Source organism: Stegostoma tigrinum, chromosome 1, assembly GCF_030684315.1.
Source record: "Stegostoma tigrinum isolate sSteTig4 chromosome 1, sSteTig4.hap1, whole genome shotgun sequence".
Lineage (NCBI taxonomy): Eukaryota > Metazoa > Chordata > Chondrichthyes > Orectolobiformes > Stegostomatidae > Stegostoma > Stegostoma tigrinum.
This window is the reverse complement of record NC_081354.1, coordinates 83363721-83382348: the sequence shown is the minus strand read 5'-3', so window position 1 is coordinate 83382348 and position 18628 is coordinate 83363721. Positions and strand designations below refer to the sequence as shown.

The 18628-nt window shown below is 39.7% G+C and overlaps 1 protein-coding gene across 1 annotated transcript; it reads right to left on the bottom strand.

The window, feature by feature from the left end:
* Nucleotides 1-1643: 1643 nt before the first annotated feature.
* clrn2 (clarin 2) lies at nt 1644-16681 on the bottom strand. Its single transcript, XM_048530979.2, has 4 exons — nt 16421-16681; nt 14236-14991; nt 8810-8989; nt 1644-7033 (listed from the first exon to the last, which is right to left on the bottom strand). Exons 2-4 carry the CDS (start codon nt 14486-14488, stop codon nt 6768-6770), a joined length of 699 nt encoding a protein of 232 aa, XP_048386936.1. The 5' UTR covers nt 14489-14991; nt 16421-16681; the 3' UTR covers nt 1644-6767.
* Nucleotides 16682-18628: the final 1947 nt, after the last annotated feature.

Below are 18628 nucleotides of genomic sequence, written 5' to 3'. Positions count from 1 at the left end.
GGGTTCTGCCATTCGCTATATAATTTCCATCTGTACTTGACCTTCCAAAATAGTTTCCACCTGTACTTGACCTTACTGTCAATTTAAGCGGTAAGCCAGTGACTAACTATGGGGCCCACCAACTTATTGTCTCCAAGAACTTCAACTACTCTACCCATTCACTGAACCCACTAATTGCTCCCCTGAACTGATGACATTCCTATGTAACCCTCCACTCATTTAAAGGATTGGAAGAGAAATGGTCTTTAGTAGATAGCCAATCTTCCCATAAAATTTGTACAGACTTACCCCCCACCCCACCTCTTCTGAACATGTTGAATTTTCTAGTAGCTTTAACAAACATAAGTCAGGTAAAGCTAATTAGCAAATTTGCAGGTGACACTAAGATTGGTGGGGTAGCAGATAGTGAAGGGGACTGTTGGAGAATGTAGCAGAATATACATAGATTGGAGAGTTGAGTGGAGAAATGGCAGATGGAGTTCAATCCAGGCAAATGCAAGGTCATGCATTTTGGAAGATCCAATTTAAGAAGGGTCAAGGCCCGAAACATCAGTTTTTGTGCTCCTAAGATGCTGCTTGGCCTGCTGTGTTCGTCCAGCTTCACACTTTGTTATCTCAGTAAATGGAAAGGCCCTGGGGAAAATTAATGCACAGAGAGATCTGGATGTTCAGATCCATTATACCTGAAGGTGGCAACCCCGGTCGATAGAGTGGTCAAGAAGGTATATGGCATGCTTTCATTCATCAGATGGAGTATTGAGTACAAGAGTTGGCAAATCATGTTACAGTTGTATAGGACTTTGGTTCGACCACATTTGGAACACTGTATACAGTTCTGGTTGCCACATTACCAAAAGGATGTGGATGCTTTGGAGAGGTTGCAGAGGAGATTCACCAGAAGGTTGCCTGGTATGGAGGGCGCTAGCTATGAAGAGAGGTTGAGTAAATTAGGATTATTTACATCAGAAGGATGGAGGTTGAGGGGGGAACCTGATTGAAGTCTACAAAATCATGAAAGGTACAGACAGGGTGGATTGCAAGAAACTTTTTCCCAGAGCGGGGGACTCAATTCCTAGGGGTCACGATTTCAAGGTGAGAGGGGAAAAGTTTAAGGGAGATATGCGTGGAAAATTCTTTACGCAGAGGGTGATGGGTGCCTGGAATGCGTTGCCAGTGGAGGTGGTAGAGGCGGGCACGATAACGACATTTTAAATGTATCTAGACAGATACATGAATGGGCAGGGAGCAGAGGGATATGGATCCTTGGAAGATAGGCAACAGGTTTAATAGAAGATCTGGATCAGTGCAGGCTTGGAGGGCCGAAGGGCCTGTTCCTGTGCTGTAATTTTCTTTGTTCTAAGGCAAAGATGCACATCCTGTCTTCCTCACTTCTGTTGTAGCCAGCATATGGAGATGATCATGGTCGTTGTAGAACTGCCATCACAGAAAAGTATTTCTGGATATGCTTGATGTGTAAGTAGATGACCGAATATAGGAGCGTTTTTCTTGACCCGGGACGAAGATTCAGGAGGCAGGCAAGTGGAAGATGTTTTTTCAAGCAGAAACTGGATTATGCGGGGAGAAGGCCAAGGGATCTTCCCCGAATCTGGCTTCAGAAGATAGATCAATGGCACACCCTCAACTTTTACAAAGAAATATAGAATTTTAATACATTTTGTGTTACAGTAATCAAATGCAACATAGGTATCATCATTCCCCTTAATTCAAACACCCAATACTCAGGCACATTCTTGTACAGCGCCAGGTTCCCATGATCTTATGGTATTAGCTAGATGTTGTAATCGCTAGGTCTTGGGATCTTCCTATGCATCCAATTCATTCACATTCCAAAAGTTTAATGAATATGCTCCTTTAGGCCTTTCTCAGAACTTTTCATCTGTAAGGACCGCTCGAATTCTGTTACCCATTGTATTTCACTATGCGAGCAAGCTCCTTATTTTTGCTTAGCTTCTGTCTGCCAACTTGTAAGCAGGCGTGGGCCACTTAGTGTGTTCAGGTACAAGTCATCCTACATGGCCAGGTACAGGTTGCCCCAACACCAAACAAGACTGTAGTGATTGGAATAAAATGGTTCATTTTAAGATCTTTGTTAAACAGGGCCAATCAGGAAATCCTGACTCATCAATGTAAACAGTGATTTAGAATCTTCTCAGTTCAGGGGATTGGCTCTGAACTGGCTGACCATAGCCAGTGTACTGTGCCCAAGTAAATAAAGGGTGACTTGGTGACAGGATACCGGCCTCTGTTACTTTAGTGGTAACAGCAGAAAACGGTACAAGCCTGAAGATCATTCATGCGCAACAGTCATCTTGGAGCTGGGTAAGCATCTCTGGCATCATGCCTTTATTTGGGTAGTTTGACTCATTTGATCACGCTGTCAAAGACTGGGCCCAGTATGTGGAAAACGTGTGATTTTTTTTTCCCCAGGTAAGTGACATTGGGGCAGATGAAAAGCTATCGGTAATCCTTCTGGCTGCTTGCAGAATCACAGCATTCTCAGTTATAAGGGGCTTAATTTTCCCAAAGGCACCAGCCACTAAACTTTCCAAGAGTTGACGGAGTTGTTTAAGGAACATTACAAACCCAAACTTCCTCTAATCCTGAGACGCTGTCAGTTTTATTCAGCCGTTAGAGAACTGAGGGAATCCAGACTGGGATTTTTGACAAGGCTAAGATGACTGGCAGAGGCGTGTGATTTTGAGTTAACCCTGAGTGAGATGCTGAGCGACCCATTTGATATGTGAGATTAATGGTGTATCCATGCAGAAGCTGCCTTCACACAGGCGCTAAAACTGGCTTTGTCATTAGAAAATGTGCCAAGTGGAGCATGGGAACAACAGGGCATCCCAATGGAGGTGGACACGCTCACCTGTCCAGCTGATGTTTCGGGTCTAGACCCTTTTTCAGAAAATCTTTCTGAATAAGGACCCAGACCCAAAATATAAGCTTTCCTGCTCCTCTGATGCTGCCTGGCCTGCTGTTTTCATCCAGCTTTACACCTTGTTATCTCAGACTCCAGAATTGGCAGATTCTACTATCTCTGGTTAAAATTAGTGTTTCGTTATATGGTCACCCAGTTCCCATCGAGGCCGATACTGGTACAGCTGTATCTATGGTTGCAGAATTTGTCTTTAACAAGATTCGCTCAGATCTCCAACACTTAAACTTGTGCAAGACCTCAGCCAGACTGAGAACATACGCTGGGTAACCGTTGCAAATTAAGGGTACGATTTCAGTTCCAGTGTGCTACATAAAGCAGTTGGTGCAGTTACCACTGAGGGTAGTGAGAGACTCGGGACCAAGCCTATTGGGGCAGATTTGGTTGAGAAAAATTCACCTGGATTGGCTCGATATGTTTTGATTAGAAAATGGCTGCCTCAGTGAATTCCTGGTGAAATAATCAGGAGTTTTTCAAGAAGGGCTTGGGGTTATTGAAAGGGCCAAAGCCACTTTACATGTTGACCAGGAAGCAATTCCACAATTTTACAAGGCCTGTCTCATGTCATTTGCCTTGTGGTCAAAAGTAGAGGTGGAAGTCGGGAGGCTGGAGAGTGAAGAAATCATCAAACCAGTGCAGGTTGCAGAATTGGCAGAACCAGTCATACCGATTGTGAAGCCTGACAGCTCGAATCACCTTCGTGGGGATTTTAAGCAAACAGTACACAGCTTCTCACAGCTGGATAAATACTCAATACCTCTCTTGGAGGACTTGTACACAAAGTTGGCTAGGAGTGCTGTCCTTTATGAAGCTAATTGTGACTGGATGAAGAGTCCCAGAAGTACACCATAATTAACACTCGTAAGGGTTTATACCAATGTACAAGACTGCCATTTGGAGTATCATTAGCTCTTTCCCAGCAGACCAGAGAGAAAAACTTACAAGAGCTACCCCATGTTGCCATTTACCTGGATGACGTGCTAATAACTGGGAAGACCAATAAAGAGCACTCTTAGAACTTGGCCATAGTGCTTAAGTGTATCTCCCAGGCAGGTCTATCTCTTAGAAAGGAAAAATGGGTGTTCCAGGCACCCAAGTGATCTACTTGGGTTACACAGTCAACAAAACCAGGTTACACCTGTTGGAAAATAAATTGAGGATGATCAAAGGAGCCCCGGCTCCATGTCTGTACTGGAGCTTAGGTCTTTCCTTGGGTTAGTGAATTATTACAAAAAATTGATACATAACCAGGCCACCATCTGGGCAGCCTTACACCTGCATTTGGAAAAGAGTCAGCTTGGAAATGGTCATGTGGCCAAGAAGTAGCCCTCAAGGATGTGAAAAGCAGCTATTGTCATCTAATGTGTTGGCCCACTATGATCCGAGGCAAGAGGTGGTATGCAAGAGCTGACATGTGATGCCTCCCCGTACAGTTTTGGTGTAGTATCTGCTCACAGGTGGCCCAGCAGAGATGAACGCCTGGTAGCGTGTGCTTCCCACTCTTTGGCGGACGCAGAACACAACTATTCCCAGATGGAGAAGGAACATTTAACGGTTATCTTTGGTGTGAGGAAGTTCCGCCAGTACCTTTATGGTTGGAAATTTGTCATAGTGACAGATCACAAATCCCTGCTGGAGCTACTAAAAGACGACAAGGTGAAGCTGCCTATGGCTTCTGGTAGAAATAAACATTGAGACTTTCTTCTCAGTGCGTACAAGTTCAAGCTAGAACACCATCCAGGAAGCCAAGTGGCTAATGCAGACACCCTAAGCTGCGTCCCACTGGCAGACACTCCACTGGTGGTGCCTCCTCCGCAAGAGTCTCCTCTGGTTTTAAGCATTCCGGACATCCTTCCAGTCCCTGCTGACCATGTCCAACTGTGGACACAAAAAGATCCTATCCTAGCAACAGTGACCATCTCGAGTAAAAGTCACTGCCAGATACTGGCTGACCTCCAACAGGGTCATCCAGGGGTATCCAAGATGAAAATGCCAGCAAGAAACTATGTCAGGTGGCCAGGGTTAGATGCAATGCAACGTTGCTGCAGTGATAGGGCAGTGCTAAGAGTGTCAAAAGGGCAAAAATTGCCACCAGTGATAGCCCCCCCATTCGTGGGAATGCCCAAGTAAACCCCTTTAGCACACTCAACCATGACAATGAGAAGCTGTGAACACTGTTCATGATACACGGACTCCCAGATGTATTGATCACGGACAGTGGGATGACATTTACAGGTAGGGATTTTGAGTATTTCCTGAAGTCGAATGATATTTGGCACATAAAGACAGCTCCATACTATCCATGGAAAGAGCAGTCCAAATGTTGAAGGAAGGCTTAAAGAAGCAACCCAAAGGGTCATTCGATACCAAACTGCCCTGCTTCCTGTTCAATTAAGGGACCACCCCACAATGTACAATAGGGACAGCTCCAGCAGAGCTGATGTTGGGGAAAAGATTCCACACCAGGTTAATGTGCTATTCCCAGACGAGAATGAGGCTGAAACAGCAGCAAGAATGCCAAAGCCAGCGATACACCTCCACTAAGCGAGAAAGACAACTTAATTCGGAGGATGACTTTTGGTGCCTGAACCATGGAAATGACTTTGTATTAATACAAGGCAAGGTTGATGCAAGGTCAGGCCTCGTGACTTACAAATTTCAGGCATGATACAGTCCTGAACAAACATGTGGATCACCTGAAAGCTGTTAACTCACAAATGGGACAGGAGCGAAACATACCTGGCCCCTCAGATCAGCCAGAAGGCCTGTCAGAAACCATAAGTTCTCCCCCTCCATCAAATGTCGAGGAAACCTCTGAGTCTGAGATGGATGTAGCCTTGACACCATTGCTGCTGGAAGAAGAGGAGCAAACCATCCCAGATACTCTGAATGCAAAAGACGAGCTACAGTCCAGTTCATACAGCCCATGTCAGAGTCCACATCAGAGGAACCGGACCTGGAGCAAAAAGGTCACAGAACAGGCTTCAAGAGAAGACCAGGCCAACATCCCCAGATTTAGCAGGGGATAGATGTAACGATTGGAACCAGGTGGACCTTATTTACTATGAGGTCCTTGATTGGGGTTGCTAAACTGGGCCAATCCGGAAGATGCGGCCGACCAGTATAAACAGGGGATTTGGAATTTCTTCATTTCATGGGACTGACTCCAAGCTGACTGACCACAACTGGTATACTGTGCCTAAGTAAGTAAAAGGTGACCTACTGACAGGACACTGACCTCTGTACTATTATTTAAATGACCATAGCAAAAACCTTCCCAGAGAGGAAAATAGAACCAACAGTGGGTAGTGTTGAAATCATATACAATAATGGCACAGACTTCATTTAGCTTGGACTTCAATCTGACATTTAGTTGTACTGGTCTTTTACTTAATATAAGTATATATTGAGAATTCTAAATAGCAGATGTCTCACTTCTGACCTTTAAAGTTCTATATTTCAATCACATTTACATCAACAAGGGCATAAAACTATCATTCAAAAAGAAAGAGTTAAAAAAATACATGCACAAGCAAATATATCATTAGAATATTAACTGAATTTTATACAAAGAAAATAAGTTTTTAAACTCATACAATTGCAATTTGTTGTAGATACTCCTGTTGAAGACACTTCAGTAACAAAATATGCTAAGTGCTTGTTTTTAACATTGGAATAATATCACTTTTCTTTTGTAAAGTGTAAATTCTTTGTCACAAGATAAACAAGATACATATAACTCCTGGAAACTGTTTAATCTTGTTCATGGCTCCAATAGTATGCTTTTGGATAACTATCACATTCATTCCTAATACATTAGGTCTTCGGGTGTGACGCTTGCTTCCTCTGTTTTGGTTTTTAATGTTGGGAAATGCACGCCACTGATACTGATTACTAACATGTTGGCTGCATGCACAACAGCACTTGCCACACATAGCCAGAAAGAGGTGTCAAAGTATTCCCAAAGGATAATAAATTTAAAAACATGTTCACGAAAATTGGCAATTCTCTCTGTATGCTGATGAAGCTTCACTGCAGAAATAAAGCAAACAATTGCAAACAGTCCGCATAGACCTGCAAAAGAAAGCCAGTATAAATGCAACATGGAATTAGAGAAAATTACAGCAAACTGCTACAGATGCTGGAGATCTAAAACAAAAACGGGAAATGCTGGAGAAACTCAGCAAATTTGGCAGCATCAGTAGAGAGAGAGGCAGAGTTAATGTTTTGAATGCAATTTAACTGTTCTTCAATTCTAATCTTTGCTCATGTGGTCTTCTTTCAATGCAATTAAAAGATTTGGTTGAGATGGAATTGGATTCATGGATGGGGAATCATGTTTCCTGACCAGCGGGGCCAGACACTGCCTATCGTGCCTACTCACCATGGGGTCTCTGTAATGATCTTTCCAATTCTCCTCTTTGACATACAGCAAAACAATATGGAGAGATCAAAAGGAGGTAACATCTGTTACTGAGACCTAATGTGCAGACTCTCAAAATATTTAAAAGTCTTGAAAAATATCTTTTTTTTTCATTTTTGGCATCTGGCAATACTGACAAGCTCACATTTATTTCTCACCCCTAGTTGCCTAGCAAGGTGGTAGTGGGCCTTGACAATGTATCACTGTAGTCCTTGTGCGGGTGGTGTCCTCACATATTCACCCAGCAGCAATAAAGGAATAGTGATGTATCTGCTGAAGGTCGGGTGGTACACCATCATGACGTTTTGGAATAGTTTTAAAGCTAGATATAAATATATCTATTTAAAGCAACATTTCACTGGATGTGGCATCTCAGTGACACTGACAAATAGTCAAACTCAACCTACACACACACCCATACAACTTTGTGTAACCTGCAAATGCAGGATACCACAGATATCCTACTTAATACCAAATGGAGTTATAGAACTACAAGGTTTCTATTTATCAACCAGCATGTAGTGTATAGTCTGTAAAAAAAAGTAAAATATCTGAGAAACAGGTGAACTTCTTCCACAGAGATAATGGGAACTGCAGATGCTGGAGAATCCAAGATAATAAAATGTGAGGCTGGATGAACACAGCAGGCCAAGCAGCATCTCAGGAGCACAAAAGCTGACGTTTCGGGCCTAGACCCCTCATCAGAGATCTCTGAAAGGGGTCTGGGCCCGAAACGTCAGCTTTTGTGCTCCTGAGATGCTGCTTGGCCTGCTGTGTTCATCCAGCCTCACATTTTATTATCTTGAACTTCTTCCACAGACTTTTATAAGGCAGAATTACTTTAATAATGGCAGCCAATCTGGGAATACAATGCATGCGACTATTTGGAAATGTTAAAATAATTCTTGCACACGTTATAAGTCACTATTTACTGAATCATTTTTTTTCTTGGATTAAAAACAAAGAGTTTTTAAATGGAGATCTTCATGATTAAACATTTAGTTTTTAAACAACTGCTCAATTAATAACTGCAATCAGAATGAAAATTGTTGTAGTTTCATTGCAATGTAAAGATGTACAAAATATCCAGAGATTTTGATGATGCCAGCAACTTATCTCAGCCGCAAAATGATGCAGTATCATGTCAAGGATATAACTATCACACTAAATGAGGGAAAAATTCAATCTTGAAAGAGTTTCTTTTGCATTGAAGTGTTAAAACTGCTTCATTTATGAACGGATGATTTATGCAGGTTTTTCTCATTATCAAATATTTATACAAATCCTCAATTTCAAATATTGATTAAATGAGTTATTTTTATGTTAATATAAATGAAATACTTATAATTAATAAGGTTTAGTCATGTTAGCAATAAAACATAATAGAATGGGAGCAACTTAAAGGAGTTTAAGTTCCATGCACTTACTTGCAATTGAGTTCCAGAGGTAGATGCCCATTGGTCCTTTTATGGCTTGGTAAGGAATTTTCACTGCATTGTAAGTACAAAACCCAAAACTGACCACAGAAAATGCAATCGCTAAGCAGATAAAAAATATAACCAAAACATGAACAGATGCATTCAGCGTTTTCACCAACTGTGGAAAAACTGAAAATATAGATTAGAAAAGATTATAGCAAGACAAACAATATAGTAACTTGTGCATGCATCTTTTTAAAGAACATTTATATTGATATGCAAATAGCATCTGTCATGCTTGTAATATTGTAGTAATTTTCAAAATGAGCATAGTGGCCTCTGGCTTTAAAAGTGAAACTTTTACAATTCCATTTCCTTTCATGTCAAGGTTAAAATTTAAACTATTAATTATTTTCCATTTTTATGAAACTATCCATTGTTCTTCCAATGGATCACTGAGTTAGCTGTTATTAAATAGGGCAGGACCAAACAGTTTCAAATTAGAGAGTTCACTGCTACAGGTGGCTATGAGAAAAAATGGGCAGGATTTCTACTCCAAAGAATATTCTTGTATAAGTTCTAAACAACAACCACAATCTATTTTCAAGTTTCTTGATGGAATGTAAATGGAAAAGAAATAAAAAGTTTGATAATTAATTTATCAACCTTCTTGCCCCATCCTTCCTGATGATGAGCAATCATGACAGCTGTGGAGAAATCTTCAGTGCTTTACCTTTTGACCTGGGAAAACTGACTTAAAAATATAAAGGAAGATGCATCAAATAAGACCAACAATTGTGTATGTATTAGCCAGCAGGTAGGGAAATTGTTGGGAATGGGTGCTGGTTTATTTTGGCCATCATGAATTCCTTCATAAACTCAGAGCTCCTTAGCTGTATGGAAATGGTTTCACATCATTTAATCTCTGAATTTTATGGCAACCAGATATTTTATTTGAAATAAAGCAGTATACAAGAGTGTGAAAATATGTATTTGGTGCTTCTGGCAAGTTGCAAAGTTTAAAAAATAGCAAAGTGTAGCCTGGAAATTTCTGTGGTCAGTGTCTCATTGCATTTTTCTGTCCATTGATTTAATTAGGTGATTAACTTATTTATTTTAAATGTGATAATACCTCTCTAAAATAACAACAGAAGGTAATTTTAAAAATGTTTTAGCATCTATTAATATCCTGTCTTAACAGTAACTTCAAGACATATATTGTTTATACCTTTTTCATCAAAAGTAAATTACCCAATTTCGTTTTTAATGTCTTGATATTGCCTGCCTCCTGGCAATCTTTTCCTCACATTCAGTTCCACAGTGTAAAAGAATTATATTCAAACTCTCTTTTAAGGTTTCATTTATTAGTGTTAGCCCATGTTGTGGCTTCCAGAGGTAATTGTAATGCCTGACAATTTTCAGTGTTTATTTTCATGATAACTCTCAAATGCTTTTTAACTCAGGTGCTACATTCCCACTAATAGCTTAGTTGATCTCCTCTACAGCTTCTTTGTAACCTGTACAGGCAGGGTACCGTGACTAGTGGTTTACAGCGTACTCAAGATCAATTAGAACTTGTTCCTATGTAATCTTATAGTTACGAGTGGGATTAAGAGTTATAGAGTCATTTGGTTTGGAAACAGACCCATCAGTCCAACTCGCATGGACAGACCAGGTTTCCTGAACTGAACTGGTTCTATTTGCGTGTGTTTGGCTTATATCCCTGTAAACCTTCCCAAATCATTGAAGCTGTATTCCTGTGGCTAAGCACTTTTCCTCCACTTTTGCTTCGTTCAGACGCTGAGCTTATGATCTCAATAAATGATTCAGTAGCACTCCCAGGCTGTCTCCTAGGTTGTGCCCTATAATCTTTTGCTATGTATTTTATGGAACAATAGAAAGTACAGCAGTGAAGTGAAAAAGGAAATTAGGAAAGCAAAAAAAAAAGCTTACAAAACTAAGGTAAATCTAATTATGTCAATATATTAAGAGCAAGAAGGCGCCTATGGAAAGGATTGGGCCTATCAGTAACTTGGGCATGGGTGCAGAAAGTGTAGCCAGGACTGTTAATGAGTATTTTGTCTCTGCCTTCACAAAGGAGAGCGATGGTGCAGACATTCTTGCTCAAGGAGAAGAGTGTAAACTATTAGATACAATAAACTGTAATGTGAAGAAAAATACTGGAGGGACTCATCTTCTAGAAGGTACATAATTGGGGTAGATGATTTGTAACCTATGCTGTTAAAGGAAGCTAGGGAGGAAATGATAGATGCTCTGAAGATCATTTTCCAATCGCCACTAGATACAAGAGAAGTACCAGAGGATGTACCTCTGTTGTATCATGTTGTACCGTTACTCAAAAAGGGTGAGAGAGATAGGCCAAATAATTACAGGTTGGTCGATCTGAACTCTGGTGTGCAAATTACTAACATTAAGACTGAGAGACAGGAATCATTGTTACTTGGAAAGGCACAGGTTAATTAAGGATAGTCAGAATTGTTTTGTCAAATGAAGTTCTTAATAGATCTTTTTTTCAGGCAGTAACAAGGAGGATTGATTAGGGTAACGCACAGGACGTTGTCCACCTAGATTTTAATAAGGTATTTGACAAAGTCCCATAAGACAGTCTGTTCAGAAAAATTAAAGCCAATCAGATAAAGGGTAGTGTGGCATGTTGGATCCAAAATTGGTACAGTGACAGGGAGCAAAGGGTAAAAGTTGATGGACATTTTTGTGAATGGGAAACAGTTTCCAGTACTGTTCCAAATACAGTTTTTGAATTCCTTGCTGTTTGTGGTTTATATTAATGACATAAATGTGGAAGGCATGATTGAGACATTTGTGAAAGAAGCAAAAAGTGGCTGTGAGCTTGGTAATGAAGTGGATGCTGTTGACTATAGAATGATATCATTGGTTTGGTTGAATGGGCAGAAAAGTGTCAGAGAGAATTAAGTCCCTAGAAAGGACTGCAATAAAAGGAAGGAAATACACAGTAAATGTGAGACTATTGAGGATAGTGTGCCTCCAGTGTTCCTGAAGGTTGCAGGACAGGGAGACAAAAGTGGTTAAAAAGGTCTAATGAATGCTTTCTTTCATTTGGTGAGATACTAAATACAAAAACAGAGATGTGTTACTGGAATTATATGAGACATTGGTTAGGATACAGCCAGAGTGTTGAGTACAGTTCTGGTCACCAAGGAAAGACAAAATTGTTTTTGACTGAGTACAGAGAAGATTTACAAGAATGTTGCTAGAACTTGAAATTTACAGCTATCATGGACTATTGGGTAGGCTCACATGTTTTCCTTAAAACAGAAGAGGCTATGATTAATTGAAGTGTATGAAATGATGAAGGGCTTCATACAGTGCACAGGGAAGACCTGTTTCTACTAGCGGAGAGATCACTTGAACTTGTTGAAGTATCAGAGGAGACATATGGGAGATATTTTTCACCAAGAAGATAGTGTATGCATGGAGTTCACTGTCCATTTTGGTGGCTGAAATGGAAACCATCAACCCATTTAAAAGGAACCTGGTCCTGCACCAGAACAGCTGCAAACGCAGTTATAGACCAGGCCCTGGGAAGTAAGATAATGAAGGGTGACTAGTTTATTTAACTGGTGCTGGCAAGATGGTTGAATAGGTCCTTTTTGTGTAGCTATATTTTTATGGTACTGTGCAGTTTAACTTTACCCTTTCTTGTTCCCCGTAACAGTATATGGGCGTTATAAGGCAAAGTCAATAAAATAGAATGAGAAATGAGAGGATTATAGAGTAATGGGCACACGTCAGTAGCACAGGGCCAATGGCTCCTCTGTAGTGTATATTCTATGGCCGGGAAATTCCTCAATGTTGTTCGCACTCTGTTGGCCTGTGTTGACGAGGAGCACTGTGAAACACATTTGTGCGACTCATTCAACAAAATACTGACAGCAAGATGGGAGCGGCTGCAAAGAATTTCCCAGACTCTAGAAATCCAGTAGATCAGAATCAGAAATCCACAGATCAGGCAGGACATAAACATTACATTCTGCTAGGATAAGATTTTAAGGTAGTATGTGGATTAGGAAATTAATACAATTTTGGTTTTACAATATCCACTGATTTTATTATCCATTAAAGTCAGCAAATAATATTGGGTTGTAGTAGAATCAGCATTCTACTTGACTCTTTGGGTTTCTCATCCAAATATCTACCTTAATCGTACTGCCTGTGTGCCTTATCACTAAGCTGTGTCCACAGGAGGCATAATTTTACAATTATCATCCAATCCCCTGCCCAAATTATGTGATTTCTTTGATAAATTAGGTTCCTTGATTCTTATTTTTAAAACACCAATTGTTGTGTGGGGATACTGCACTACTGGACAATTTTAAAAAGAAAATCTAATGAAGTCTGTATTACCAGTTATGGAGGTAAATTTTCAACTTAACCATGTGGGTAATCGTCTGGCAGAGAGAAGCATTCAATCATTGTAGAACACATGACACCTGATTACCATTCAAGCGTAGAGACAAGAACAGTGTGTCTAAGATTTTTTTGCAGTTCCACTATTTTACTGAACTTATCTGTGCAAGAAAATGTTCTAAATGATATTATTTTCACAAGAGGTCGAATATAACAACTGCAATATATGGTTGCTTACTTTCACAAACTTTACTGGATTTCAGGTACTTGTTATCCAGAAAGCAGTTTCCTCTTCAAGCCAACTTTGTTTTTTATGCAAGTGAATTTTCATTTGTATGCAGAAAATATGGTGCAGTTTTGCCAAGCTATATGTTTCACTGACATTTAGAGATGGCACGTGTCCGTTTTAGGCACAGTAAAGGTAAATTTCAAAAGGAACGACCTTTAAATGATTTGTTTTAAATAGTGACCACTTCAACTTTTTTATTCATTTGCTTAAGTCTCAACCAACAGTTGTTAAAAAACCTTGGACACATGCATAATTCTCATGGCGTAGTAACTATGTGAAAGTGCATTTTTGATGTAAAATGCAACTGAACTGTTTTTAATCTTTTATTGTGCTCCACCTGGTGAGGAATGTCAGTGTTAGCATGAAGCATCCCCAATGCAGGTATACTGACCAGATAAAGCACCCCTAGTTTTACATTGTGAAGAACAACTTGTTTAAGATTGTTCAGTGAGACTGCCAATTTAGTACCAGCTTGTGCTAAATTGGAAAACTTAGCACAGTGAGCCATTGTATTCAATTGGAAATAGTTTCAGACTGCTCAAACACACATTTCATTTTAGATTTTAACTGGTTTGATACAAGAGGGAATTTTCTCCTATCATCATTTCATCCTATGCTGGGCTTCAGTCATGCATTACAGATGTGAAAGGTGAACGTGCTAACTCGGTGTTTCACACTCCCAATCTAAATAACAAACAAAACACAACAAAATGATTTTCTTCATTTCTGACATAATTACTTGTGATTTTAGAGCACCGTCCTCCAAGACCACAGTGTCGAATTTTCCTTCCCTGGAATAGTCCATAGTAAAGTTGTCCCATAAACTTTACCATCTCTGGATCAGTGGCATTTACAATATCAGCCCCAGTTTTGCACAGAATGGAAGCAGTCACCCATCGTGTTGACCCCAGTGCCACGGTCAGCAGGATTATAGAAACAAAACTGACAACAGCAGCTATAGAAAAGAGAGCTTTCTTCAAGTGACTAGGCATCACATCAAATATAACTTCAAAAACTTATTTCTATGAATTCCTTAATAAATGCAGGGCCCAGTGAGATCTTCCAGGTGCAAGTGAAGGTAAGTTATTTTTGCACCAATTCTCTTCCTAACCAGGTTCCAGCCAAATTTTGATCCTTCAAAACTCACAACTGAAATAGGAGAATGTTTCAAATCAAACCAATTCATATATATTTTATCCAATGGTCCATTTGTCATATTATTGTTAATTCCAATTGTCACATTTTCTTCTAAATTTCTAATACTTAGTGCATTTCTCCAAAATAGAAGATATAATAATCACAGTGTCTCCTCCTAAGTGTACTCATCTCCTCAGTGTTGGTGATATAGGAAGTAATTAATATAGAAAGTTATAACCAGCCCTTGTTTGATAAAATTACTTGACAGTACATCAATGATGCCAGTCGAACTTATTCAGCATCAATAACACCGGACCAGGATATGTTCTGTGCCGCAGTAGAGTGAATATCAGAATGACTGTAAACGAAAGAGAAGATAATAATAAAGTGTGAAAATCTTAGAGTGCACTTCTCAGATGTGCTTATATATTAAAGACTGTGATCGTATTTCAAAATGGAAAACAGCTTTCATTGTAACGAGTCAATACAGTGTGGAGTTGGAGGAACACAGGCAGCATCAGAGGAGTAGGAAAGCTGATGTTTTGGGTTTACACCCTCCATCAGGACTCTTGTAAGGAACTCATCTTCAATTGAAACTCCAACACATTGAGGAGAGATTGAGAGAACTTAAATCTCAAATGCCCAAAATGAAATAACAAAGTGTAGAGCTGGATGAACACAGCTGGCCAAGCAGCATCAGAGGAGCAGGAAGGCTGATGTTTCGGGCCTAGACCCTGCTTCAGAAAAGTTTTCTGAAGAAGGATCTAGGCCGGAAACGTCAGCCTTCCTGCTCCTCTGATGCTGCTTGGCCTGCTGTGTTCATTCAGCTCTACACCTTGTTATCTCAGATTCTCCAGCATTTGCAGTTCCTACTATCTCTGCCCAAAATGAACATTTCTTTTTCTTCCGCAGGATCAGCATTATCTAGATGACCATAAAATACACATAAAATTGGGGAATAGTTTTAAACATTTAGCCAGCTGCCATCAGTTTATATTAATTAGGCAGCTGTTTACCATTAGGGCAGTGATTAAACTGAATAACACAACTGAGTCACATTCTGAGTAAAGCTTTTTATAAGGTCATCACATTTGTTACTGACTTTGATTTATTTTTACTTTTGTTGGACATGAGTGTTGCTGGCTAGATCAGCATTGATTGCCCATCTCAGCGCAATGTTAAGAGTCAACCACTTTAATGGGGTATGGAACCACATGTAGGATGGACCAAGTGAGGTTGGCAGATTTCCTTCGCTAAAGGGCACTACCAAGCCAAACTTCTTTTTTACAAAATCAACAGTGATTGCAAGGTTGCAATTAAGCAAACTTTTTATACCAGATTTTTAAATATTCAATTCAAATTTGACCATCTGCTATAATGGGATTCACAGCGATGTCCACAGAGCATTTACCTGAAGTTTTGAATCACTAATCCAGCGACAATACCAATATATTACTGCCTTGGAATTACTAATGATCTGCATTTTACTAAAATATTTATTATTAAATACTGGAGTTCAAACATAAATTTTGACATCGGTTTTTCAGTTCTTTGAATAGAGAGCAGACAGCCTTTTCCTTGTCTCACAATGCATGCACTTCCTGTCAGACAGTTCAGTTCAATTTTTTGCAGACGAGACCATCCTGGCCTCCTACTCACATGCCAAAAACCTACCTCTCATGGGATTATAAAATACATTGGGAATTTAAGGAAGGTAGCCTTAAAAGTAAGGCTAAGTAAGATTTTAAAAGTAGGCAAGTAGCCTGCTTATTCATTTCAGAATTTACCTTTCGCTGTGTGATCCAAAATCCATTGTGCTTACACTGATCTTTATGAACTATGCTTCTTTCTTAGGAAGACAGTCCAGTTCATTGTAGCTGTAGAATCCTCATAAAATATCTTAGTGTGAAGCAAATCAAATACTTTAGATTCACGATACCCAAAAGCATTTTTCTTTAAGAAGTTAGTCCTCATCAAATGAACGCTGTCAGTGAATGTGTAATCTGACTATTAGTGATTCATTAGGAGAGGAATCTTAAAGCAGCACATGTGACCATCTCCTAGGTTACTGTGTTGCTGTTCTCACTGCCTATGCTTATCAAGAGCTGTATAAATAATGAAAATTCTGCAACAAGATAGGCACTGTGGCAAATACCAAATAAAATAACTTTGACATAATAGTAGCTATTTTGCTTAAAGGATGTTAGTAACTACCAAATTCTGCAACTTCCCTTTCAATCCTTGTTTTGTAAAAGTTCCATTACCAAAATAATAATTTTAGAAAAACAGTCTAATTGACCATCGCCTCTCCAGCCTGGGTACATTAAAGTTATGTAACTAATCTAAATGCAGTTCTAACACAGTTGATCAATCATGGTGTAAATTAACCTGATGAATCACAAGCAAACTGTAATTTGTACATTTGAAGAATAGAGCTGTTTAGTAAAGTAGGCCTTCAACTCTTATGCCTTTCAGGAAGGAAATTATTTTGTTAGTTAGTGTGATATGCAATAATTGTTAGAAAATGTAATTATTTTTGACACAGCTTGTCCTACACAAAGTTTGATTAAAACATAAAGTAGCAATTCTATCTGTCTACCCAATACAGTGATGGGGAACATAGTGTAGTGTCAGGGAGTTGTAAGTTTGGCAGGGATCCAGCAGACACAGTAAGCTGAATGTTTCTGTGTCCTGGCTAAGTGTAAATTTTGGTGAGTATCCTGATGACTTTCCTCCCACAATTCTCCTTCCTGCTCACATCATTAACTACGATTCCAAGGCACCACTCTCTCACAGAGGCAGACCTCCCAGATTCTTCCAACATGTAACACATTTGCAACACGCTGGCTCAGCTAGTAGCATTGCTGCCTCACAGCGCCAGGGACCTGGGTTCGATTCCATCCTCGGGCGACTGTATGGGTGGAGTTTACATATTCTCCCCATGGCCTGCATTGGGTTTCCTCCAGATGCTTTGCTTTCCTCCCACAGTCCAAAGATATGCAGGTTAGGTGGATTGGCCATGCTAAATTGCCTGTAGTGTCCAGGGGTGTGTAAGTTAGATGGATTAGACAGGGTATAGGGAAAGGATAGAAGAATGGGTCTGGGTGGGATGCTGTGGACTTGTTGGGCCTAATGGCCTGTTTCCACACCGTAGGAATTCTATGATTTAAACCCCAGCTGTGCACCATTTTAAACACTGTAATCCAGGAACTGCCCTTCATGTGTTGCTGTACAAATGCAAAGATCATGCTGAATGAGCCAATTTGGCACCACAATTCTGTGACAAGGACCTGAAGTTCTGGTGGCCTGGTTGTTGGAGACCATGGCTGTATTCTTTATTTAGGACAGGTGAAAGAGACCAAGGCACCAAATTATGCTAGACTAATTAAAGTAGGCCAGTTGGGTTACTGCGGTATCCATGATCTGGAGGAATGCCAGCAATGCTGCAAGAGTTTATCTGAACTTGGAATTAATATTTTATCAAAAGAAATTGAAACTATTTAACCCAAACAAAAACCTCTGTTTTGGTTTACATCTGTAAGGAGATGAGAGAAATGACCTGATGTTACCAAGCTTGAAAAACGATGAACCCCACTTTCAAATATACAAACCAGATTGTCTTTCAGTATGTGTCCTTGACAGAGCATAAGAGATGGATTTGTGACTGCAGAACTAGAGAAAGTTCTCTCTTGATGTTCTGAAAAGGAAAAGTGCCCAGTGATACAAATGATTAAAAAGAAATGTCAGAACAGTGAGAATTCAGATATTTGCTGTTGATGAAGATAAAAGATAGTGATTAAACAACTACGGTTTCAGGTTAAATTCTTATACCCAAGGACCCGCTAAAGACTGCAAAGTTTTCTTTTGTAAATCTTCCTTTTGTACTGAGCCCTATCTCTTCTTAACTTTGCATTTCTGTCTATCTATGTTTGATTTTGCATTTCTTTGTTATTTTTCTCAAGGTTAGCATATTATAATATTGCAGCTTCTTTCAC

What these genes read in the sequence shown, in the direction of transcription:
- clrn2 (XM_048530979.2), bottom strand. Translation starts at nt 14,488, where the DNA reads ATGCCTAGTCACTTGAAGAAAGCTCTCTTTTCTATAGCTGCTGTTGTC. An exon ending in ACGGTGCTCTAAAATCACAA is followed by an intron (nt 8,990 to 14,235) that starts GTAATTATGTCA and finishes CTATATTTTCAG; the next exon opens with TTTTTCCACAGTTGGTGAAA. An exon ending in CCTCTGGAACTCAATTGCAA is followed by an intron (nt 7,034 to 8,809) that starts GTAAGTGCATGG and finishes TTTCTTTTGCAG; the next exon opens with GTCTATGCGGACTGTTTGCA.